General features: G+C 47.8%; 1 protein-coding gene across 3 annotated transcripts in view; it reads left to right on the top strand.

The window, feature by feature from the left end:
* TRIM44 (tripartite motif containing 44) overlaps nt 1–25,609 on the top strand; it is a 112,049-nt gene extending 86,440 nt beyond the window's left edge. The window contains exons 5-6 of one of the 3 annotated variants that reach the window (XR_015240897.1): nt 16,790–16,973; nt 20,959–25,609. Coding sequence is in view for 1 of the 3 variants with exons in the window: in XM_086677676.1 (XP_086533802.1) it covers nt 20,959–20,986 (28 nt within the window). In the remaining 2 variants the exon portion in view is untranslated. Of the gene's footprint in view, nt 1–8,138; nt 8,343–16,789; nt 16,974–20,958 lie in introns of all 3 variants that reach the window. The other 2 variants (XR_015240898.1, XM_086677676.1) reach the window with 2 other exon arrangements.
* The last annotated feature ends 524 nt before the right edge of the window (nt 25,610–26,133 follow it).

Raw genomic sequence — 26,133 nt, 5'->3', positions numbered from 1 at the left:
AGAAGGAGAGAGACAATCCCAAGCAGGCTCCACGCTGTCAGCGCAGAGCCCGACATGGGGCTCGAACTCACAAACCGGGAGATTGTGACCTGAGCCAAAATCAGGAATCAGAGGCTTCACTGACTGAGTCACCCAGGTGAGGGGCAGTGATTTCACTTCTGCCCTGGGGCGGGGTTGGTCTGAAGGGAGTGCAGGAATGAGGGTGCAGATAGAAGCTGTCTCCTAGAGCAATGGCTTCACGTCTCCTCCTCGGACAGACGGCAGAAGAAGTTGCAGTTTACCACCAGAGCGCTTTGGAATCTGAAGTGTAGGAGACCGAAGCCCAAGAACCTCTGGGTCAGAGGTGTGCGCCGCTGTGGGGCCAGAGTGAGGAGCAGGGGTGAGGACACAGTATCAGCCTGCTTCTCTTTCAGTTCACTGCTACCTGCTCGGTTAAGCTGGCGGGCAAGCCCGGGAAGCAGCCTGAACTGCTCTCTGGGGGAGCTGCTGATCTTAAGAGAGTTCCTCTAGCAAATGTGCCTTCAGGGGACCATATAACCAGATGCAGAGCCATTTGCGTTAATTCATCCTACACATGTCTTTTGCCTCCTGAAATGTTCAAGGTTCCTGCCATATGCAGACACAAGCGTCTGGTCTCTAAATAGCTGTGCGCGTAGTCCACTCTAAGATGATTGGACAGCAGGGGGACCGGCCCCACAGAGACTGTGGCTCCCTCTTCCCTGGACTTAAGTTGTCTGTACTTCCACTGCCATCCTTTGGTTACAGTTGTCCTTAGCCGTGAAACAAATTCAGGGTCTTTACATTTTTCCTCAACAACAAGTGGCACCTACTGAATGAGAACAGGTTGACACCAAATCTTTGTATTTTCTAAAACTGTTCACTGAAATAAAGCAATTTATAATAATAGCCATCATTTATATGGACCTTGTGCCAGATACAATGTTGAGGGCTTTAATAAGGTATTTTGTTTAGTGCTCACAACTACTCTACGATGTAGGGGTTCTTGGACCCATTTTACAGGAGGGTATTAAAACGCAGAGGGGAAAGTGACTTTCCCAAGATTTTGTATCTACTTACTTCAGAACCCAGTCCTTCCCTTTCAGATGGTTATTGCCAACTAGAAGAGTGAAGAAAGATGTCATCAAAGAGATTCTGTTAGCCCACTTAAGATAGATAGGTTTCCTCTTACTTTAATCAGGTGGATAGGAAAGGCCATGGTGGTCTATAGACCCAGAGCTAATTAACCCAGGGGTGACAGGTACCAACAGGTAGGTCAGCACGATGCACACCTGGCAAGGGTCACTGCCCTGCCCCACATTCTTTTTGGTGGGAAGAACATTGGTTTTGCAGTTGGGCAAATCCGGGCCCCAGATGTGATCAAGTCACTGGCCTCTCTGAGTCTCAGTTTTCCACATCTGTGAAACAGGGCATCATAATGCCTTCTTCCCAGAGATGTGGTCCAAATGGGATGGGAGAGTGTATATAGCTGCCAATTGTAATGCATGCTCCTTGGATAATTTTTTTAAAGTTTATTTATTTATTTTGAGAGAGAGGGAGCTCAAGCATGGGTGGGGGGGGGTGGTGGGGAGGCGGTAAGAGAGAGAGTCCCAACAGGCTCCACGCTCCTCGTGGAGCCCAACGTGGGGCTGTCTCATGACCGCAAGATCATGACCTGAGCTGATATCAAGAGTCAGACGCTTAGCCAACTGAGCGGCCTAGGTGCCCCTCATTAGAAAAAAATTTTTTTAAATACATGGTTGCTTAGGGGCGCCTGGGTGGCGCAGTCGGTTAAGCGTCCGACTTCAACCAGGTCACGATCTCACGGTCCGTGAGTTCGAGCCCCGCGTCGGGCTCTGGGCTGATGGCTCAGAGCCTGGAGCCTGTTTCCGATTCTGTGTCTCCCTCTCTCTCTGCCCCTCGCCCATTCATGCTCTGTCTCTCTCTGTCCCAAAAATAAATAAACGTTGAAAAAAAAAAAAAAAAAAAAAAACATGGTTGCTTAAAATGTCATTTTACTGTGTGTTAACAGACTGTTTCCCAGGCACCCTGAAGTGTTTTGGCCCCGGCAGGAGAATGGTTGCGATCCAGTGCTCTGCAGTTTCCCCAGAGGCGGGTTCATTCTTCAGAACCAGTTCTAATTTTTATGGCCTGTTTTTCCCTCCAAGGTGGGAGGTCAGCTGAAGCCTTCCCTCCTGCCCTTTCTATCCTATACCCTCCCTGAAGAATTCTCCCACCTCCCTTTTGTGATTTCCTTAAGTGCTTTTAATGGCTGCTTGACACTAGAAAGATATTCCCAGCAGGCACTCCATCTGTAATGGCTGCTGGCTGCCTGATGTGAACTTGCGGCTGACCTCTGGGAGAGCAGTGGGGGGTGAGCAGGGAGTCAGGCTCTGCTCCAGCAAAGCAGGGTGGTGGGTCCCTGAGCAGCCGGCAGGCAGTTGGAGGAATGGCCGCAGACATTTGCTTCACACCTTTGCCACCTCTCTCCTGCACGTCCGGAAGTGTCCTCGGCAGAGGATTATGGTATGGGTAGACTCCCACATTCTTGACACCAGCCACAAACAAAGCAAAAACAAGAACAGTGCACAGAGGGCTGCTGGAAGTACATTTCCGCGGTGGCTCTGGGTCGGCGCTGTGAGGAGCGTTGCGGTGTCCTCAGGGTCATCTGCAGTTGCCAGCGCCAGCCAGCCATTATTCCACTGCCTGCCACCTGGGGGCCCACACTGCCTCCCACTCTTTTTTAGCCTTCTAAATATGACTGTCTTCGTCAAGGGGAAGGTGATGAGGTGCAAGAAATGGAGGAAAAATGCAAATCCCTTGTGTCTTCATTTCGCAAATAGACACACAGCTGCTAAGCAGGGTTGTAAGCGTTTAGTCATAATACGTGCCCTCGAGCAACAGCTCACTGTCTAGAGGAGAAAAAGCCAAGTATCCTACGGGGTTAATACCACCCCAAGAGACACGTGTGGTGGCCAGCGACCAGTGCCAGGGAAACAGATTTCACATTAAGTCGTGTGTGACTCTCTTGTACCTGCTTGGCTGTGCCCTAAGCCACACAGCCAGGACTTTATAAAAGAGGCTTCTGTGCCCACCACTGTTCACAGCCTCCTTCCTGACCTCTCAGCCCTGCTCACCTTGTCCACTCCCGAGCCTTCCTGGACCTTCTGAAGTTTGGACCTTGTAATGGATTGTCCTGTTCATGGACCTGGCTCACGGCTGTCCCTCTGCCCCTCTTGCCAGCTCCAACCCTGCGTCCTTGGCAGTTGTTCATGCATATTTCCCCATGCAGGCTGCTCCTAGGTCTGCTGGTCTCACCAGCCCCTGGGATTCTACATTTGTACCACCCCCCACCCCCCTACCGTGAGCAGGGTCACCGCCAAGTCCCAGGCTCTGTGAGCCCAAGAGCTGAATGCTGAATGGTCTGTGCAGGCCAGAAGGGTCGGGACACCCTGCATGGAAGACGTAGCCTGGAAGGCTGGTTCTGATTTGGGCAGGGAAAGGGAGAGGATATTGCTATTCCAGGCTGGAGCAAGAGAGGCCCTTGTTATGACTTGTTAACAGCTGTTAAAGCCGTCAGTGTGAAGGAGGAGTTTAGAACTGGAGCTGCCACAGAGATTTAAGGATTATCTGTGGATTTCAATGCCATTACTGTTCTTTACTGGAGGGCAAGGGAGGGGGGAGGTTGAAACGAAGGAGAAAATAAAGCCTCTAGTGCAGAGTTATGTCAGATTCATGGAGTTTTACACTCCTCCCCCAGACAGTTTTTGCATTCCTATGGTGGGCCTGATTTGAGAGTCTGGTCTTAACCCTTGGCAGGAGTGCCCTTTATAAAGCCTTGATATGACCGTTCATTCCAGTTAAGATGAGTAAGAGCTAAGTGGGTGATCATCTTTTCTTTTACATGGACCGCAGTTCCCGCCGTGGTTGCTAGGCCCCTACAGATAATCTCACCCCATTTCCAAAGCCTGGTCTGCCATCTCCACTGGGCAGGAAGAGGCATGTGATTAGCCACCAGAGTCCTCCGGCCCAGCAGGGCTCCAAGGCCTGTCGGACATCAGATGACATCATAAGAGCAACAACAAGAGGCAAAGGATGGGTTAACCTCATTGTGACAGACATTTTACAACATCTACGCGTGCCCGATAATGACAGCGTATACCTTCAACTTGCACGGTGTTACGTGTCGATTATATCTTGATAAAGCTGGGGGGGGGGGGGGACCAGACTCCAGAGAGCTTGGGGAAGCAGTTTGGGAAAGCACTGTCTTCCAGCTGAGCATAAAGCAAGTGGTTCCATAGGCTCTGCTGAAACTCTATCTACAGAATTGTCATTTTTTTAACCTTTTTTTTTTTTCTTTCTCGTGTATATTTCAGTCAAGGGCCCTAAAAATAGTTTTTAGAGAGGAGTGGCTTTATTGTCTCACAGCAAATGTTTTTTAATTTAAAAACAGGCCCTGAAAGAATTCTCTCATCTTTTCCCCAAAGTGGTTAGCTGGCATATTTATTTCATTGTCATTCCCTCCCTCCACCCCTCAGTGCCGGGCGGAGTGAAGATTGCAGTGGAATGTTTTAAACAGTGAGTGGGTGAGTGGGCGGGGAAAGCACAAGCTCTCTACACTTCCTGGTAATGTCTCATGCTGGTGTAGAAGAGCCATCAGACATGTGTACTATCCTATACAAAACAGAATTCTGATTAGGACGCAGAAGTGAGAACCTGAGCTGTCATCTGATCCAGGAAGGAGGAAGGGAACGGAGCAACGTGGAGTGAAAGGCTGCTATGTCAGGCACTATCTTGCACACCGTTTCCTGAGAAGAGCTCATTAAGCATGAGCATTTACCATGTGCCATATGCTTTTACATTCATAAAGAACCTGGAATCATCGGCCCTATTTTACAAACGAGGAAACTGAGGCCCAGTGGAGTAAGTTTTGCCCAGGGGACCCAGTTAATAAGTGGAAGGACTGAATTCAAACCTTGATTTCTCTGTCCTTCCTGCTCCTCTCAGTGTGAAAGCCAGGGTGGAAAAAGTCTGACAGCAGGGAGCCATCTAGATTGCGGACAGATGCCCCTCAACTCTGCAGCTTTGGAGGGTGGCTGGGCCTTCCTTGATACTAAGGGGAACATTCCCCTGATGCTTTGGGGCGTTTGGATTATCTTGTTCTGGCTGGCCCCAGCGGAGAACAGTTGCTTTTCAGGTATCATGAATAAATGTTCCGACATCTGATTTATGTTGGGCCATAATCAAGATGTTCTGCAGATGGATAGAACAGGTCTGAAGAGGTGGGACTGTGTCATTTGAGCGTTACAGCAGAGCTGGCTTCAGAAAGAAAACAGGAGGAAGGCAGAAGATGCCTTTAATAATCTTTATCTGCATCCTTCAGCACCCTGCGCTTACACCCTAGTCCTGGCCCTGTAAAGATGATAATTTCTCTTTCTCTCACAAAACTTAGCCATCTACCTTGTCCCGTCAGCTTCTAAGACGTCAGCTGGCTCACCCAGAAACTCATCTGTGCTCAAGTGGCATACGTGGTCCCATGACCTACCCTTGTCTTACAATAGCTACTAAGTTTTTCACTCTAGGGACTCAGCCAAAAGTGTCGTACCTCAGACTAAAGGAACAACGTCGATAAGGTCTTCAGGTTTAGTGGCTTATGGGGAGATCTTTTGAACATGACAGGGGCCGTAGCTGCCTTTTCCATGATGTCATGTTGGGTACCTGTGACTTTCCCCGGTGCCTAGGGCAGCCCTTTGACTCAGAGCAGTGGGCTTTGTTCAGCCTTGAGAGTGGGTGATGGCGTGCAAAGAGCGGAGACCTGCAGCACTCGTTCCTCTTTTCTCTCTTTGGTCTGGCTCTCCGGTGTGGTGTGTCCGTGCGCTTTGGGTCATCTTCCTCTCTCCTGGCCATACTGGTGCCCTCTCTCATCTGATGGCACTGACGTGGAACCTGGGGAGAGCCTCTTGCAGGATTCGCCGAACGTAAATTGGATGGGATGTTCTCCTTGGCTCTCTGTCTGCATCAGTGGAGCAGATTCCTACGGTCCAGATCTTGGCTGTACCGTGAGCTTTTGGAACATTGGGGTAGGGATAGCTCTCTTACCTTCTCCACTTCCTGGGGGGCGGGGGGACTCCTAGCAAGAGTGTTTACTGCAAGGGCAAGGATAGGACAGGGTAATAAAGAGGCAGGGAGCCAGGCCTCCGTCTGAAGGGTTCCTTTTTCTAAACCTCTTCTTAGTTATGCTCATTTCAGAGAATATAAGCTGGCCGGAGATGCCTGAGTTGTTAATTAGGCATAAGACACCGCCTTGTAGTTTACTGTTTCCCTATTTCAGAGCCCTCTCACTGTCCCTGGCATAGGCCTTCGACTCCTGGACAAGTGAGTCTGGCTTTGGCAAAGAGGGAGTTGTGGCTCTGCTTGGGAGCAAGCGTCTGTTCACTCCAGACCCCCAGCATCATACATTGGCAACTGTAGTGTCCATCCAAGGGGAGTCTTGGACTTGCTCTAATGGTGCATAATCACATGTGAGCAGCTTGATGCCTGCCTGGCCCCCATGCAGGCTTTATTATGAGTTACTGCTGGGTGTTTTTTTTTTCCCCTAAAATTCTGCTTGCGCTGCCTTGGAGAATGTCACACGGAACCCAGGCTGAATATTCTAAACATAGCCCCGGTTCACGTTGTGGAGTGCTGGCCGTGTGGCAGACGCCATGTGGAGCCCTGACCCCCTTCTCGTCTCCTGCTTTTCCCCACCCACATCCCTCCCATCTTCTTGAGAGACGCTTTGAACATGACCCATGAAGATAAGTGTTAGGAGCTGCTGCTGAGATGCTCTTTCCCTCATGCACCCTCTCACACGTTATCTCCAGCCGCTGGGAACCTCCCACAGCTCCCTGGACATGCCGCGCTGCTCCACGTCTTCAGGAGTTTGTTCAGGCTGTTCCCTCCACCTGGCGTGCCCTCCTTCTGGCCCCGTAGGCTTCCTGCAAACTACCAGTCCATCTGTCAGCACTGAGTGGCGGTCTTTTCGGTCTCTGTGAGCAGAATTTACCATCTCTTCCTTGTCTCATAGCACATAGGCTGCATTCTTTGCCAGTCCGTGAGCTCCAGCCGAACCCCCTGTTTTTCCATCGCCGGCAGGCAGTAGGGGCTCAGCCGCCGTGAGATGAAATAGAAGCAGTTGGCTTTGGGATAGGAGTACTATGAAAACTGTTGAAGGCGGTTGAGTGCTCGTTACTTGTCAGTAAGTACATTAAACGCCCTACCTATGACCTCATTTACCACTCCTGGCAACTCTAGGAGGGAGGTCCTGGTATTTCCCCTTCTTGAGCTGCCCTCCGGCACCCATGCGCCCGTCATTCTCCGCCCCAGCGTCCTGCTTACCTTCGTCACAATACTTTCCTCTATCTGAAACGATCTGTTTCCTTGTTTCTTAGTTGTCTCCTTCACCAGACAGGAAGTTTCATGAGAATGGGGACCTTGTCGTCGTGCTCACTGCTGCAATGCCAGCACTAGTACAGTGCCTAATACACCGTGGGCACTCGGGGAGCGTTTGTTCGCTGGAAGAGCAAAGGAGTGAATGAAGACGCCCCGTGTCACAGATAAGCAGATTGAGGCTTAGGTTATCAGATAGCTTTGCCAAAGTCACCCAGCTTAGAAGGGCTTGGTTGGGAATCCTGGTTTTATTCCAAAGTGGACGATCCTCACAGATGATACCACCCTCGTTAGGTGTTTTCCAAGGAGACAGATCTTCGTGTTCCTAGGAGAAAGTCTGCTTTTCTGTTGGATACAGTTACTGCCTTGAAGGCCATTCTTCCCCGTCTTCCACTTTACCTGCTAAATCCTTTCTCCTAGGCCAGTGCAGGTTGTGTGAGGTGCTGTGTGCCAGCCGTCAGATGCCTCCTAAGTGCCAGGCATGTTGCTAAACACCGGGGATAAAATGGCGAATGAGAAACAGATTCAGCCTCCCAGGAGCCCGAGTGGCAAAGACACATTTATAATACAACCGCATGAGGGCTGTGCTGAATCCCTGAACCCCTTGAGGCTGTGGGGGAGAAGCAGGGATCTGTCAGACCACCTTCATCACTGGCTCCCTGCAGGCAGATAAGGGGGTGTCAGCCCAACTTAACTCAGATGTTCTCCTCTAGGGGGTAGAGTGGAAATCGGCTGAAACCTTGAAAGGAGCATCCTAATTAAAAGGGTGAGAGGTGGATGCCTCTCACCTCAGGACAGACAGGATTGAAACTGAAACCAGTGTCTGACCCAGAGACATCCTGCCCTAAGTCCCCGGGACGGTGTCTTGGTGGCGGGCCCTTTGGCACGACTGTTGGCTGGAGCCCACAAGAACCAAGGTGAGCATCTGAGGAAAATAGTGAACTTGCAGCCAGGGTCCTACAGGGAGGTCACAGGCGGAGAGACTGTCGGGATGCCTTACAGCAGGGAGGAAGGTTTCTGGTCTTTGATGTCCAAACTGGAGTGTCAGTGTCCAAGACCTTGGACAGATCTTCAGCGGTCAGCAGAGCTCACCGCCCGCGCCACTGGGAGCGAGGAACGCAGCCAGGCTGACTTCACGTGCACCCTCCTGTGCCTCTGTCACCCATCACCGAGTCCCCTGCCCAGCCTTGGTCGCAGTTCCAACTCCGCCTACCTGTGGGACTTGGGGATGTCACTTCGTTTCTCTGTTCCTCGTGTTTCTTCATCTGTAAAATGGACTGCTGGTGCTGTTAGGGCTCTTGCTACAAACACTGAACGTGAACATGTTGGAGAGGGATTAGTTCAGTGCCCAGCAGATAATAACGATGGCCTCCACTTAGTGAGTCCTTACATGTGTCACTATCTTCATTTCACAGATGTGGAGACGTCGGTTTAAAGAGCCCTCCCACCCACGGTCTCATGCTGATGTGTGTGGACCGGGGCCTTGAAGCCCTGTCTCCGGCTCTTAGCTGTGTGCCTTTCCCACCGTCCCTACCATCACAGTGGCTAACCCTGCTCTCCCACTTCTGGACCCGTGCCTCAGCTGGTGTTTCTACAGAGGGAGGGAGGAGAACCACGAATAAGGCCCCCTTTACTTCCACCTTGGCCTGCTTGACTCTCTCCCTCTGCACACCATTAGGGGAAGGGAGGATAGCTAAAGTTGAGAACCCAGACCTGCCTTGAGCACAGCTCACAGCTGGATTGTGGAGGGCTGGAAGTTGCCAAACATGCAGCTGTTTTATAAGGAGGCCAGATGAGAACATTTCCTCACGCGGAGGGATTGGCTCCTCAGATTTCCTTGCTTGGGGAGGACTGGACTTGAGCTTGCTTCTGCTTTGCCCTCAGTGACACAGCATTCCTTGGACACACCCATCCTTTACCAGTAAGGCTTAGTCATTTGTAAGAGTAACCATGTCTGATACAGCATTCTCAGCCACACCTGGTGCCTCCCCCCACCCCCTTGTGGTTCTGTGTGCCCGGTGATTGCAGTGACAGAAAAGAGATAGAGCTTGGGCTCACCTGTAGAAATCAGCTGTCCATGAGATTCCTGGGAAGTATCCCTGAGACTGGCAAACTGCCCGCAGTTAACCTGGGAAGGTTTGGAAGGTTTCTAGAACAATAATACCTCAAGGAGTTATTTTGATAATTCACTGGGTCATTCATTCAAAAAATATTTGGTGAGGTTTCCCTGGTGTCAGGCACATTATCCGGTACTGGTGATACAGCAGGGAACAAAATACTTAAGGACGCTTAGCATCTCAGAGTAGCTTTAGGTAGTGACAGGTGCTGTGGAGACAATACAACAGTCTGACGTAATTGTGCAGGACTGGGGTGGCTGCTCTAGACTGCTTGGTCAGGGGAAGCCTCTGAGAAGGTGACATTGAAGCTAAGACCTGAATGTTAAGGAGCCAGTCACTCCAAGCCATGAGGGGAAGAACTTAGGGAATCAAAGAGCAATGCCAAAGCCTTCATGCAGGAACAGGCAAAGCCAGTGTGGCCAGCAGGTAGCTTGAAACGGGTTAGAGAGGGAGGCAGAGGCCAAATCGTGCAGGGATTTGGGAACGATGGGCTTTCTTCTAAGGCTATGGGAGGCCATTAAAGGAGTTTTAAGTGCGGCGGCGCCATAATCTGTTGCACATTGAGAAGTATTACTCTGAATGCAGCTTGAAAACTAAGCAGTAGTGAAGTAAGGGTAGAAGTAGGAGGACCAGTCAGAAGGCAAGGGCAGTAGGTCAAGCAAGAGATGGTGGTGGCCGTGGAGAAGAAGAGGGAACCAGCATGGGATGGATTCTGCAGTGTGAGTCAGCAGAACTTGCTGGTGGACTCGATGGGATAAGGAGAGGGTGCTTCTAATGTTCTGAGCACAACGGTCAGCACATATGATGCACTTAATAGGCTCTAGCTGTTTGCTGCCATCATTGACAAATGGCCAGTTACCAGACACCAAGGGAACAGGCCCGGGAAGGAATCTTGAACTGATTCAAATGATGGCATGACGCCTACAGCACATGTGTGATGTCCATGTTGGCTCTTCTCTTTGTTAATAAATGGCATTTTTAGAGAAAACGGGGCCTGCAAGTTTGACGGTGTATTCAGGAACCAGAAATGTTGATTTCCAGTTTATCTCACCGCCATCAACTCACTGTATGAGCGTCAGCCTCTCTTAGGCTTGATTTCTTCATCTAGAACTATGAAACGTTTTGAGCACTTTCTGTGTGCCAGGTACCATGCCACGCCAAGCACTCTGTATATGCTCATCTCCGCTTAATCTTCCCTGCAACTCTTCCAGGAGGGCACTAAATTGTTCTCCATTTCCAGGTAGGAACACTGAGCTCACGATCCCACAGCTAGTAAATGGCAAAGCTGTGACTCAAATCTAGGTGCTTCTTCCCTTAAATCCACATTTATAACCCTCTGTGATATAAGAAGCCACAGTGGGTCTTGAGAATTGGTTTGCTTCCAGTTTTCAACTTCTGGACCTCAATTCAGGGTCACCGTGGGACTCAAAACTACTGAGAACTAATCTGGAATACTTAAAAAAAAAAAAGCCCACAATTCATACAGAGATTAGAGATTAGTGTCAAGTATGTATTTATTTATTGATCCTTTCTCCCTCTCCCTTTGGTAACTTGTAAGATACAGCAGCTGAGGCAACAGGAAATTTGAAGTCCAGCGTTTTATGAAATCTTATGTTTAAGATTTCTGTGAAAGGAAGCTGCTTGAGTGAGATTTGGTTTCCATTATTCACTTGCAAGAAAAGATGAGAAAATGGGGTCAGGGGGATTTCCTGAAGGTGCAGGGAGCAGGGAAGGTAAGCCCTTGGGCTATTTTCTGCTTCCAGCCACCCCACCCTCTAGAGTTGCCTGGCTCCTAATAGGGGTTTAGGAAAGGTTCCCTTCCAGTCCCCACCACTGGAGGTCATCAGTTATGTGACATCCAGTTGTGCTGGGGGAAGAAAGGGAGGCTGGGGGAGGCCCACAGAAAGACAGAGAGATGCCCCCATGGCATTTTCCTCTTGAAGTTCAATGGGAAACTGAATAATAACATGGAAGCCATTTCAGAGAGGAGATACACACACACACTCATGTACGCTGTGTGCACACACACCCCCATTCTCAGACACTTTGCAACTGCCCAGTGTTGGCAAGAGTGTAGGGAAAGGGGCACTCTCATACCTATTTGAGTAATGATTGTAACTCAGCCTCTGATGATTTCTGAAGGACAGTGTAACAGTCGTATATCAAATGTCTTTAAAAGTACATCTCCTTTGCTTGTTGGAGAAATACCTGATTCTAGGACTGGGGAAGGAAATACACATCATGAGCCTGGAGCATTTTGTAGTGCCAGAAAGTAAGGAAGTGCTCAAAACAAACCCCCAGCAAACCCTTCACTGATGAGGGCATGTCAGGGGCCATAGGAGCTGATGAAAAGAGCTCCCAAAGGCCAGAGCTGAACAATTTGACCAATAATAAACAGAATAGTATTTATTGGTTTATAATCCAAAGTGTAAAACTAAATATCCATGAGTCCATACTGATAGAAACTATTGAATAAATAAATAAAGAAGAGACAAATCTCATGTTCAGAAGAATTTACAATATGTGTGCAGACACTCTGCCCTGATTGAGGGAGAAGACAACTCCTTACTCCGTAGGTGTGGTTTGCTTATAGTGACTTCCTTCCAGAATGTACAGTATGGGAAGTAGGGAAAGAGTAGCTTTCAGGTGAAAAACCTTAACAAGCACAGCCTGGGCCAAGCAATCAAGGTCAGCATCAGCAGTGCTAAGTCCTATTGCTGGCGACCTGGATATGTGATGAGGATAACAGGGCGTCTCTATAGTTCTCAAAGGCCCATAACCATGACTTAATCATGACAAAAACATCAGACAAATCCCAGCCAAGGGACAGTCTACAAAATACCTGGCCAGTACTCCTCGAAACTGCCAGTGTTGTCAAAGATAAGAAAGTTGAGACACAGTCACATCCAAGAGGAGACTAAGGAGACATGATGACCAAATGAAATGTGGTACTTGGGTAAAATCTGGAACAGCACGAGAACATCAGAGAAAAACCAAGGAAATCTGAATAAAATACAGACTTCATTTAGTGCTAGTGTGCCAATATTGGTTCATTGTAAAAAACACACTTTACTGATGTAAGATGTTAATAATAGAAAAAACTACATGTTGGAACCCTTGGGACTATCTTTGTAATTTTTCTGTAAATCTAAGGCTGCTATAAAAAATAAAGTTTATTTTAGAAACATGCCCTGTGACCCAGGTGTTTCCCTTCCTTCTCCTTTTGGAAATAATTAAGGATGAACCTGCAGATTCATCCACATAGATATGTGTCACAGAGGTGTGGGATAACAAGTGAGGATTAGAAATAATTTAAATGTCCAGGTACAGTAAATCCATACAATTCAGTCTTGGATCACAATCTTATAGACATGTATTTCCTTTCTTTTTTAAGTTTATTTACTTATTTTGAGAGAGAGAGAGAGAGAATCCCATGCAGGCTTTGTGCTGACAGGGCAGCGCCCACACAGGGCTTGACCTTAAGAATGGTGAGATCATGACCTGAGCCGAAACCAAGAGCCAGCCACTTAACTAACTGAGCCACTCAGGCGCCCCTAGACATATATTTTCTTGATAAGAAAAGGTATTTATGATTGCTAGTTGAGTGGAAAAAGCAGATTCTGAAAGAGCCTGTGAAGGATGTATTTTTATGTATGCATGAAGGGGTAAAGATAAATATCTTTCAGTGTGTTAAAGGTAATTATCACTGATGCATAATGCTATGGATTTTTCTTTCTTTTCATGGAAACAGTATTTGTTACAGAAAGTACAGATCAGCAAAAAGTAAAGTGTTACTTTCTCAATTTAAAAAAAAAAAAAAAAGAAGGCTGGAAATGATTCCTTTATAAATCCAGCCGCAGCAACAGGAGACTCCATCCTAAGAAGGGAGTTCTGAGGGGCGCCTGGGTGGCTCAGTCAGTTAAGCGGCCGACTTCAGTTCAGGTCGTGATCTCATGGTTCGTGAGTTCCAGCCCCGCGTCGGGCTCCGTGCTGACAGCTCAGAGCCTGGAGTCTGTTTCAGATTCTGTGTCTCCCTCTCTCTGACCCTCCCCTGTTCATGTTCTGTCTCTCCCTGTCTCAAAAATAAATAAAACGTTAAAACAAAAAAAAAAAAAGAAGGGAGTTCTGAGAGTAGATGGGGCATTGGCAGGCTAGTGAGTGTCTCCCTACAGACATGCACCACCTGAACAGACCTGCTGGAACCGCCCCCGGACCCCCCCCCCCACCCCCCGGCTCCCATAGAAACAGGCCACCACCCACTTAGCCCCTGTGGAGTGCAAGAAGGGTAGCCACCTATAAAAACAGCAAACAGGTTGCAGGGTGCAGGGAGATCAAAGCTGGCACTGTGGTCAGAGGGTGGACCCGAGGCCAGGCTGGAGACCCAAGCCTCTCTCAGAGGCGCCCACACTGGTCTGTAAAGGCAGAGGCAGCTGGAGGGCTGAGATGCAAACCCAGTGTCTGTTGCCTTCTCCTCCTGTAGTAATCCTACCCTTACCTGGCACTGTCTCATCCTAAAAAGAATTTGCGTGTACCTTCCATCGTATTACAACAACCCTTGGAAGTAGGTATCATCCCATTTATCAGGGGAAAAAAATTAAGCCTCAGAAGACTTCATGGCTATCACTTACTGACTGCATAACAGGGTGTTAAAAGATACAGGCCTGTGTCACACCTCTTACCCAAGCCCAGTTGCATATCTCAGGGTTCTGGAGTCTGCATAATCTAGATCCACCATTTACCAACTGGGTTTACCCTGAGGAAGTTACGTACCTTTGCTTGGCCTCCATTTTCTCATCTGTAGAATGAAGATCATAATACCCATCCAAAAGCTACTATTAGGGTTTAGTGAGATTGTGTGTATAAATTGCTCAGCACAGCGCATGGACCATTAAGTCGGCCGTCTGTGAATAATGGTTATTATTGAAGAGAAGGTTCGTGGGATAAAGTAGAATGCGATCTGGGGAGAAGGATCCTTTTCCCCGTCTTTCCTGTGATTTGAGAAGGAAGATGCAGCAAGGCTGGAGCCACCTGAGACTTTTTTAAGAGCCATGATGAACTGACGAGTCAGAGGGCTTTTGCTCCCACCAGGCTTTAGTTCTTGGCTCTCTGTAGTGGGTCCTAATCAAGCAGTGCTATTCAACAACCTGCGTTTGGACCCCGCCAGAGAAAGAGGTGAAGGAACCTGGAACATTTAGGCCAGCCTTCAGATTGAGCTGGAGAGGGACAGGGAGAGGGATGTACACAGGAAGCAAGAGAGAAAACAGTATAAATGAGAGCCAGTTAATTAGCTCAGTGAGCCTGTGTCAGAAAGGAGCTTGGCTTTTGTCCGGTTTGGACTTATCCTAAATTTCACTTAGAACACGATGCATCCTGATTGCCCAGAGTCCCCCAGCAAAGCCAGGACTAAAACTTTGAAGTCCTCTCGTGTTTTTCTCAGTTAACCCGGGATAAACTGAGGACATTTCACTTCCTGTTATATTCATACCTCACTTAGTTCCGTAGGCAGCGGCTAAAAATCGAAGTTCTAATTCTTTACAGCACGGTGACCCCTGCTCACTGGCAGGCTAGGGCAGGTGACAAGGGGCACAGATGTGGCTGTCCTGCTCTGTCTGGTGGAGGAGTGTTCCTGGATCTGGGCATGCGGTCCACCCCCGAAGCCAGACCGGCCACACGCTTACTGGAACTGGGCAGCCACAGCCTCAGGTGGCTAATGGAGGCTGCCGGTGAGCTCCGTGACGATGCCTGTGTGGCTTCACTCTCGGAGACTACTAAATCTATCTTCTCAAATCTAACCTTCCTCCCTTGTTGATACCTCTTAATTTCTCTATCCTCTCGAGTTGAATAATCCTTTTACGGCAATAATGAATTAATAAATAGCCAAGGACTCAGCAGATAGGAGCGATGCCAAATCAAATTAAGTTGTATTATATTCTCAGGAAAAGAAGCTATTAAACTCGCGAGGTCAGAGTGCCGCACACCTCATTTATTAACGTCCTCTCATAAGCTGCCATCTCCGGAGACACGAGTGGAGAGGCTCAGCTCCTATCCGCGTGGACTGCCTGAAGAATCGCCGCTCTTGTCAGCAGGTGTTCAGGGGCTGCGTGTGCCGGGGGCTGTGTTGTACCCCTGGCAGATCCCTCGATTTCACGCAATCCCTCCTCCACAGTGTGCCTGGCTGACCGAGGGGGCACGGCCTTCTGCTGGCTGGGGCTCCCTAGTCCCATCCCAGCCCCAACCCGCCGTGACCCTGGCTCCCCGGCCAGGGGTGTGTCAGATGGCATGCCACTCTCCCAGTCCGGATTTAGGGACTCTCGGTTCCTTAGCGAAACTTTGTCTCCTACCTGCTAAAATTATTTAGAAAAAATTAGGTGCCAGGGCGCCTGGTTGGCTCAGTCGGTGAAGCGTCCGACCCTTGATTTTGGCTCAGGTCATGCCCCCAGGGTGGTGAGCTCAAGCCCGGTGTTGGGCTCTGAGCTGAGTGTGGAGTCTGCTGAGGATTCACTCGCTCTCTCTGCCCCTCCCCCACTCATTCTTTTTCTCTTTCTCTCTCTGCCCCCTCCCCCACTCGTGCTGTCTCCCTCTCTCTTTCTCTCTCTCTCTCAAAAAAGAAAACTTACATGCCTCCTTGTCCAGTTTAAAGTTAACTCCTGAAATTACATATCAAGTATAGATAGTTCAAAGGGTGTGATATCTGACATGTGACATGGGATGAGCCTTGCCCATGTTTTTGGCAAAGCTCTGGCACTGCCTATGAAGTTGATGGGCAAGATTCGCTACATAATCTAACTGGCAGAGGTCTTTGTGGTCAAACCGTCCAGCCAGATCAGTCTTGCTTTCTGTCAGATCCAAGTCGGATTACCTTTTTTCAATTCAAATAGCAGTACATACATCGTGACAAGCATCTGACTTCTGAATGTGAACCCTTAGGTCTGTGGACAGACAGACAGGAGCACACAACCTGGCCAAGAGTTTGTCGCCTGGGCAAAATGAAGGATTGTGTCCTTGATTGTGTCTTGCCTTGCTCTCCTAGGACTCTCTTAGAGGCAAGGAATTTGAAAATTGTCCCCTGGTAAGAGTCAGGAGGGTGAGAGGCATGCATTTATTTTCTGAAGGGCAGGACAGTGATTGTGCAGGCGGGAGTGGCCTACAGTGGGGACTTAAGAGATCACGGGCACGTTCTTCGACAAGTGAGGTTTGTTGGGTTTAAAAAAATTTTTTTTTAATGTTTTTATTTATTTTTGAGTTAGAGAGAGACAGAGCATGAGCAGGGGAGGGGCAGAGAGAGAGGGAGACACAGAATCCGAAGCAGGCTCCAGGCTCTGAGCTGTCAGCACAGAGCCCGACGCGGGGCTCAAACCCACGAACCGCGAGATTGTGACCTGAGCTGAAGTCGGACGCTCAACCGACTGAGCCACCCAGGCGCCCTGACAAGTGAGTTTTAAGAAAGAGTACACATGGAAGTTAAGGATCTAGACCTGTAGTTCCTTAAAAATCACACATGCCCTGGGGCGCCTGGGTGGCGCAGTCGGTTAAGCGTCTGACTTCAGCCAGGTCACGATCTCGCGGTCCGTGAGTTCAAGCCCCGCGTCGGGCTCTGGGCTGATGGCTCGGAGCCTGGAGCCTGTTTCCGATTCTGTGTCTCCCTCTCTCTCTGCCCCTCCCCCGTTCATGCTCTGTCTCTCTCTGTCCCAAAAATAAATAAACGTTGGAAAAAAAAAAATTAAAAAAAAAAAATCACACATGCCCTCATACCCCCTGGAGAATCATTATGTACCACAAGGATATGTGTGCCCCAGTTTAAAACCCCTGCTTTTAGCTACAACAGCATTCTCCAACTACGTCAGTCTGTGACTGCAGCCAGTGAACTAAGCTTCACTCGGTATTTGTCTTCACTCCTGTTTGGCAGAGACCTGTCAGCTGGAAGGGTCAGAACCACAGAACTCAGCCTTTCTTTCTATTCAGTACTTGTATTTCGTCAGGTCTGAAGCTGTCATTAAAATAAAAACAAAACTCCTCAAACAAGCAAAGAAAGGCACTGTTGCTCTCCAGAAACGTAAGGGCATTTGCGGATAGGGACACATTTGCTCCGGAGTGTAGTGTTCCAGATGCCAGGACCAGGAACATTAAAGGAGTTAGGAGGAGGCGGGAGGTATGGATTCAGGAACAGAAGGAAGGTAGGTTGAAGAAAGGAGCCCACGTTTTTAATCATTTATATTACATGAAATACATAGAACTTTCACAATAAACCTGTAAGATTAGATAGAAATACCATGAGGAAAACAGACTCGGAGAGGTTGAGTAACTCACCCAAGCCCACAGCTCATTAGTGCCAGAGCAGAGATTTGAACCTAGTTCAGTCTTGGTGACTTCAAAGTCCTATAATGCTGCCTCTCTCATTGGTCAATACCTACGATAGAGTGGGCTGTCTTTCCTTTTTTTTTTTTTTTAAATTAAGTATTTTATTTATTTTATTTAACTATTCTGGAGTAGTTCACGTGAACAGGCTGTCTTTCTAACACCCTTAGTTCATTCTCAAAACAACAACAATGACATCAATAACAACGCGGACAGTAGGAGGAATTTCCGTAACATCCGAGTACCAATCCAATTATAAATCTAAATCTAAATGTGATCAGCAGATGTTTCAAGAGGAAGATGTTAAGTGGCTGAGGTAGAAGGCTGTGTTACTTCCCTAGGAGAGAGTAAAGACTTTCATAGACTGTTTGAGATAAAGTCTTATGAACACATACCAGCTTATATACAAAGTGAAGAAGCGTTCCGGAGATGCTATCTCATACTAATTGGATTGTGTAACTTTCCAGAAGAGACCACACACAAAGTGAGCAAAGTTCTGTGTTACCGATTCACTTCAGATCCTTTTTCTTCTTCATTATTGTGAAAAAGAGCTTGTTTGTTAATTGTGAAAATAAATATGCTGTATTTGAAGATACAAAATTTCTCTCTCTCTGTCCCTTCCCCACATTTCTCTCCTTCCCCTCTCCCTCCTCTCCCCCCGCCCCTCATCTGCAAGGCTGTAAAGTCTATGAGGACAGCTACTGTGTCCATCATTCATTGTTGTGCCTAGCATCATGCCTAACACATAGTAGACAGTCAATAAGTATTTAGCAAATGAAAGAATCAGTGATATGCCAGAATCTAAGATCTCATGCTTCTAAACTAGGAGATGAACTATATCTTTCAGACTCCAGAATAGATCTCTTTTAGGGTCATGAGAAAAGATTCTCATGGGCTTCTGATCCTTTCCCCAAGCCAACCCTGCAAGTCTTAGAATAAAGAACCTAGCAACTAGAAAAGCACTCAATTTATTTTTAATTTTATTATACTCAGTTTGGGAGGAAGGCTTGTTGACCTTTTTGTGAATATGATGAAAATTATGGCCTTTCTGAAACAAAGGAACACACAGACAAAATTTGATGTACAATTTAAGTAGGTTCATGAACCCTTTAAACTATGCATCTCAAGTTAAGAATGCTAAAGAGTGAAATGCAGCTTAAGGAAAGGGCACAGTCAGCCTGCTAGACCTCTCATATTTGAAGGAAAGTTGACAAGAGAACAATAAGAGCTTGCTTTGGATATAGTACCAAAGGGGAGACTATGGCGCCAGTTCCAGCCGTGCCTCGATTCTGGTGAGACGCTTGCGTAAAAGACCCTTTGTTCCCTTTGGGACAGATGCCACCAAACACTACTCCTGAATGACAGTCCACTGTCCAGCCCTTCCTAGCGTGCACCCTTCATCCTGTGATTGGACCACAGGCAGGAAGAGGGGAGAAATAAGGCAGAGTTTTGGATAGTGCAGGTTGCTGAGTTTTTGGCTCCTAGAGTACACTTACATTAATTTCAGGCTCTGTGTCTCGAAATGTTTTTGCTCTTAGCAGAAGCACTACAAGTCTGTTGCCTGGGATATTTTCCTTTCTCCCAAATGGATGCAAGAAAGCACAGATTTTATATGGACGTAGATAATCTGTCACGAGATAAAACATTTCTAGGTCATAGCTGGGAGTGGATGCACCCCAGACCTTCCCTTTTCTCCAGCTCCTATCTCTACTGGAGGAAGACTTTTTTCTGCCCTTGTAAGCCCCCCCCCACCCCCCACTTCACTACTTCAGATTTCATCCAGCCCATACTAATCATTAAGTTTTAAGGACACAGACCTCACTGGTGACTGAGGATTTTCTACCTCTCAGCTTCACTTTCTTCACCTGCAAAGTGGGGATAACGCCACCCGTCCCTATGTTCTGGGATCATCGTGAGCAGCGCTTAGCTCAGGGTCCCTGGCACACAGTAGGCACGTGATCAAGTTGACTCGTCTGATTTTAAGGACAGTGGCCTCTAGAAGCAGAGGAGGAGAAACCAGGCAAGTTTGCTCCTTATGCCCTTTGTAGTGGGCTCACTTCTGCCCCTGCCCTTTTCTTACCCAGTCCCTATATCAACAGTGTTCCCTTCTGGGACCGAGCCAGGGAGGCTCGAACCTCAGGCGCCCGAGGTCCTAGCCCTGCCTCTGGGACTCACAGTTCACTTTTTTGGCGCCTGAAATATCACTGACATTTAGGACAACCTGGTCAGGGCAGTAATAAGTATTCCTTTCAGCTCCCTCCTTTCCTCCCTTCCTGTTGTTTTTACTTCTCACTCCCTTTTTGACAGCAGCTATTTCTTGAGCACTTCCCTGTGCCTAGCACAATACCAACGCTAGATACTGCTAATAAAATATTAGATAGTGCTAATAAAATAAACAGTGTTGCTACTCTTGTAGGCTCCAGTCAGAGGTAGAGTGGAGAGTAAATAGCAGACAATTCATAGGATGTGATAAGGGCAATTAAAGAAATAAAATGGGGGGATGACCAGGGGATCCTACTTAGATAGAGTGAGTACCTTCCCTGAAGAGGTGACATTTGAGCCCTGTGACTGTCCTGGGGCGGGACTTGACACGTTGGCTTGATTCCAAATGAGAAGCGCTGTTGGCCAGTGCAGAGACAGAGCTTCTCTTTGTTTTTCTCTCCTAACAATAGAGGATTTAAGGCTTAGGGGAAGTCAAACTGCTGATTTTTACTAGCTTTTTGTCAAGTAAGCTTAAAAAATATTATGACCTTCACCTGCGCCTTTAGAGCTATTCACTTACTGTGTACCAGGCATCGTGTACTTTACATACATTATCTTACTTATTTAATTCTCCAATAACCCAGTAAAGCAGGGTTTATCATCAAAGTTATCCCTGTAGTCAGAGAAATCAGAACTTAGAGAAGCTAACTAACTTGCCCATGGCCAACGGCCCAACGGTGGTAGCTGAGGACTGGGGTCCAGGTGGGTCTGAGAACAGGGCCTGTGCCCTCAGCCGGTAGACTAGGCTACTCCCCTTCTTGTGAGGCCGTAACTCACCTGGTTCTCCTTTCCTCTGCAGCGGTGCCAGTGAAGACGAGGACACATGAAGGCTTGCTGTCCCCAGTGGAAACTCCTCCCTCCCCCTGTGTGTATGTGACGGCGTGTATGTAACGGCTTCTGATTTCTGTGAAAGCTGCCCAGCAACAAACGTCCTTCCACCGGATCCATCCCCAGGTCCACAGCAGGCACACATCTGTCCAAGGGATGACCAACTTTATTGTCACTGACTGTGCTTGTCATTCTCTTGTCATGGTAGGTCAAGGAAAAGTGCCCCTGTGATCATCCAGGAGCAGTTAATTAAGAAGCGTCCTTCAGGTAGTCCCTCAATGGCTGCTTTGAACTTACTCAGGAAAGCCAGCCCTTGGAATATCGTATACCCAGACAGCATCGCTTCATCTGGAAGGATCTGGAATAATCTTGAAGGGCAGTCAGAACTTTTTCCCTACCTGCGAATAAAACCCCACTTTATTTATACTGAAGCATGAAATAATGGGGGAGGGGCAAAGTAGGGCTCTGTAGATAGTTTCTGAAAGTCCCATTATACAGTTGTGAAAATGTGGTTCCATGAAGTAAGATGGGTGGCCTGAAGATGGGGTTGGAGAAAGAGTTAAAAGTTTGAAATACAGAGATATTTTTAGTATATGAGGTTATCCAGCACTTCAGATCCATAATTCAGTGCTGTGGAAATGAGAAAAATGATTGAAGAGGTGGAAAGGAAATGACTTTAAAAAAAAAAAAAAAAGGACCAAAGAGATCTGATTAAAAGTTGAAATCAGTATTTCTGAACTCAAATTGCCTGAGTTTCCAAAATAGTCACTAAAGGATCTGATGGAGCCTGAGTTATTTGGGTGAATTCTGCCAGTTTTCTGGGTCTTGTCACAACATGAAGTCTACAGTGTATATTGCAAAGTGGGAATTTTTCAGTGTAGGTTTTTGGTGCCCTCGCCCCAACCCCCTTGGCCTCATTTGGCTTAAATGCAGTGTAGGGAGAGTTCTTATCGCTCTGGTGTGCTGAGTCAAGCCCCGTCTCCCAGCAGGTGCACCCACCTTTCACTCCAGCTGGAACCCCTCTTCCCGTGGCACCCCACCCACCGGCCTTCGGACCCTCTCCTGCAGCCAGGCTCTCCCCTCTCGAGTACCATGAGCAGAGGCACACCCTGGTTTTACTTCCAGCCCTTCCCCACTCCCGAGTCACATTTCCTTACCATCAGGTTTTCTATTCCCAAGTAAGCCATGATTTCTAGGGAGTGCAAACCCGCAAGCTAAAGAACCTGCATTTTCTCAGACATCAGTTTATGGTTTGGAGTTAGGGGATGCCCTTACTTTTAGATAAAACAGTTAATTATGAAATAGAATGTTCGTACATGCAGTTAAGATAAAATGGGACACTTCCCAGGGAATTCTTATTTGCGAGTGGGGTGTATGCGTTCCCTGTCCTCTGCCTTTAGTGGTATTTTTGTGTTCACTCCCGAGAAGTACAATCGGAACTGTATCCACGCAGCTGACTCAGGGCCTCGACTTCTAGTTGCCTCCGCAGCAGAGCTGAAGGCATCTGCCCTGGAGAAATCCCTCTCCTCCTGCCTGCCTGTGACCTGTGTACCTATCACAGAGCTTTAGGGCCAGCTGGTTTCGGGGGGGGGGGGGGGGGCGGTTTTGAGGCCGAAGCAATACTTACTGTAGGAAGCCTATTTATGTCATCGTCCAATCCTGTGTTTGCTATGAAACTATTTCTTTGAGGCCAGGAAGCTACTGGGCATATCTGCTTCTGGGTTAGGATTACCCTGACTCACTACATATGTTAGGATGTTGGGACCAAGAGTCCTTTGGGCAGTTAAAAAAAAATAACATATATATATATATATATATATATATATATATTTTTTTTTTTTTTTCTCTCAAACTGGTGGTCAACAAATGGCTAAGACAGTTTTGGTGCTTTCCCTATCTGCCTGCAAAGACTGGAGAATTTGGCATACCACTAATGACAACCCCCAGCCTCACCCAACAGAACTCCCCAAAAAGGACCAGGGGCCACTCTTACAAGAGTTTAAAAACCAACAGATTAAGAACACTTGAGGATTTGGATGCTTGTGTTTGTCTTTCCCCAATAATTATTGTTGAATCTCCCAAGTAGTAGCTTTATCTTAGCAATGGACAGACCATTGGCTCCTCCATACCTGATTATATGTTATTACTTAAAGTCAGTTTCTGGGAAACTCGAGCATGTATGCGGTAGATACGAACAGAAGTATAAAAATACATGCCAGCCTATCTCCGTATGTTATCATATCTCTGTAATCCTCAAGGAAAGCACTTTTGCTTTTACTTAGGATTTCAGATTTGCTCGATGGGCTCCTGCTGTCTTCAGCACCTGATAAAACTTTAACCAGGGAAGCATTAAACATGGTGCAACAGCTTCTGCCCAGGCTCCTGAGTTCCTGCCAGCAGCATTTATCAATGTAAGAACGAGGATGCTTCCTGCAGTGGCACCAGCCCCCCCCTGGAGCCAGAGCGTGCTGCTCAGACTCAAGCCCCAGCAGGATGAGGCCTTACTGCCAGGTCAGTAACAGAGTGCTCGAAAGTGTGTGCTGACCGACTGCAGGCTGTGGGGGGAGGGGTGGGTGTTGCAGAAATCCCCGGGGAGAAGTCACCGAGGGAGGCAGGTCACGAGTGTGTCCAGAACGAATTGGGTCCCCACAGCGATCCCTGGCTGCTTTCCAAAGTTTGGTTCTCTGGAGGCTGAGAGTGGGTTTGTCCTTTGATTTGATATCATTGAATCCAGGGCGATTCTAAGAAGTCCTTAGAGTCTCAGCTGTGGGGGGAGAAATGACCTATATTGAGGACCAGCTGTGAGCCAGGCCCTGCCCTCGGCCCCAGTTTCTCAGCTGATAAAACGGATGTGGAGTGGAAGACCCCGTTGCCCTGAGTTACACAGCTAGAAGTATTGGCGCCAGATTTTGAGCCCAGCTCTCCCTCACTTTGTGGTGGTCGGTGGCACATCGACGACACAGAGGGAGGAGGAGGCCTCAGACCCCCCCCCCCCCCCACTGCAATCCGACCATCCCACTTTATGGATTCTTTTCCAAAATTACATTTCATGGCTATCCTTTGGGCTCAGAAATGGCATCGAGGTAGCCTCATTCTGCCACTGTAGCAGATACGTGAAGTCCACATTGCTAACTTGAGCCTGCCCCCAGGAGCTGGGGGAGCCTTTCCTTTTTGGCGCCATCCCCCAGAAATGAGAGTTTTTCTAGGCCTTCAAGAGTATAGAAGTTCTTAGAAATGGTCCAAGTGAAGAGGATTCTGCTAAGTTTATTTGAAAATGTCTGCTGCTGCACTGCCACAGAGAAGGCAGTCTTCCTATTTTAGCCCAGCCTGTCCTGTGCTCTTTGACGATGTGTTAACTCAAAGTTCGGTGAATCTAGACTTTCCTGCTGATACCTGCTATGGACATGTGTACACACACACACACACACACACACACACACACACACACACTGAGTACATATGTATATGTAAATGACAAGGGTACATGCATAGACCCTCACACACACATAGTGGAGGAACTCAGGGGAGACCGGAGCGGCCCCCTCCTGATCTTGTGTACCACAGCACCACCGCGGAGGCTTCTGCCAGCCCCGATCACAAGTGTCACCACATAGTTGGAGCTCAGGAGCTTGCTTACAAGGTGCTCACGAGAAGAACAGCTCCTTGGCAGAGGTTGTCGGCTCCTAAAGCACGGGGCCAAGGTGGGCTCCAGCCCTGCTCCGAGATGTCTAACGATATGGGAAACGATAGCCCAGCCATTTTGAGGACCCAGGAGTCTGCCTACTCCAGTCAGGACTGAGGGCACAGCTACAGAGTTTGTGACTTGTGCTGGTGGCAGGGTATAGGAAGTCCTCCCCTCCCCCCACCTAGAAAGTGTTCTCTTGCCAACACCTGAAGTTTCATACGCACATAATGGCTGTTTAGTACATGCTTCGTAATCAGAAAATCGATTGCATGTTTGCTGTGTGCCTAGCCCATCTGGACTTCCGTTGAAAACACAAATCTCCCTAGGGATGACACAGCCCAGACTTAAGAGAGAGAGAAGAGACTCGAGATCTCATTAATATGGCCTACACCCAGCAGTGCTCTGAAGCCCCCACCCAGCCCATTCCCAGACTCAGGCCCAGGGGGCCTGCCTGGTGGAAGAGTAGCATTTGGAACTGAACACACACCGGAAGCAGCACAAGGAGTGCCGGGGCAGGAAAATGAAAACAAATTGAGACACTTGTGGGTATAAAGGTGCAAAACATGCCACAGAGCCCATGCTGGGGTTGATAGGACCTTGAGGGGACAGTGGACTTCTATTAACAGGAATCAAACCTGACCAGTCTTTGTACAGTGACAGGCCATACTGCATGGGTGGGGACAAGCAACGAATCCGTTGTCCTCTGCCTGTTTTCCTGTGCACAGTCACATTCCCTCCTTACCTTCTCCTTCCACCCTTCACGTTAAACAAGGGAACACTCGCTCTTCCAAGGGAATTACACATTTGAGTTAATGTTTCAGTATATCATTTTCATACTGTAAATTATTTTGTAAGAGAGATTTACCGCTATCCCAGGATGTTTGGACTCAGCGCCCCTGTGCATTTGGAAATCAATAAACTATTACTGGAAATACCATTCGTCTCTGAGAGTTGTGCACAAAGGAGTCTGCTAGGTGTAAATATTCATGATGATCTCCATCCTTAACTGTGGGGATGTTGGAGACGGTGATGTGTGGTTATTAGATACGGACACTCATTTACTCCTGACTTCTCCAGAGTGGTTTTGGAGATCTCTGGGAAGGGGCAAGCGGATACACTTAAAGTCATCGTTATTTACAGATATGTTTTCTCCTCAAAGTAAAACAATCCATGCCTAGGTTAAGTTTTCTGAGCAAAGTTAGATTATAACCCAAAGAATACTTGATCCTGAATGATGTTTTCAAGTAATATTAAAGCTTTACAATTTGGATTAACCAGGGGGCACATCAGATTTTAATTTTTATATTTTCTAGAAATAAAAAATCTTTGGTAGAGAAAATTACAGGTAGGCCAGCAAAAACATCTTTGTGGAACCTTGGAGCTATACATGTGAGATATATATATATATATATATAAATAAATATAAATATATATATATATAAATAAATATAAATATAAATA

Source organism: Puma concolor, chromosome D1 (assembly GCF_028749965.1).
Source record: "Puma concolor isolate L17-30 chromosome D1, mPumCon1.1.hap2, whole genome shotgun sequence".
Classification (NCBI taxonomy): Eukaryota; Metazoa; Chordata; class Mammalia; order Carnivora; family Felidae; genus Puma; species Puma concolor.
Note: the sequence above shows the minus strand (reverse complement) of the source record. Positions and strands in the feature narration are given on the sequence as shown.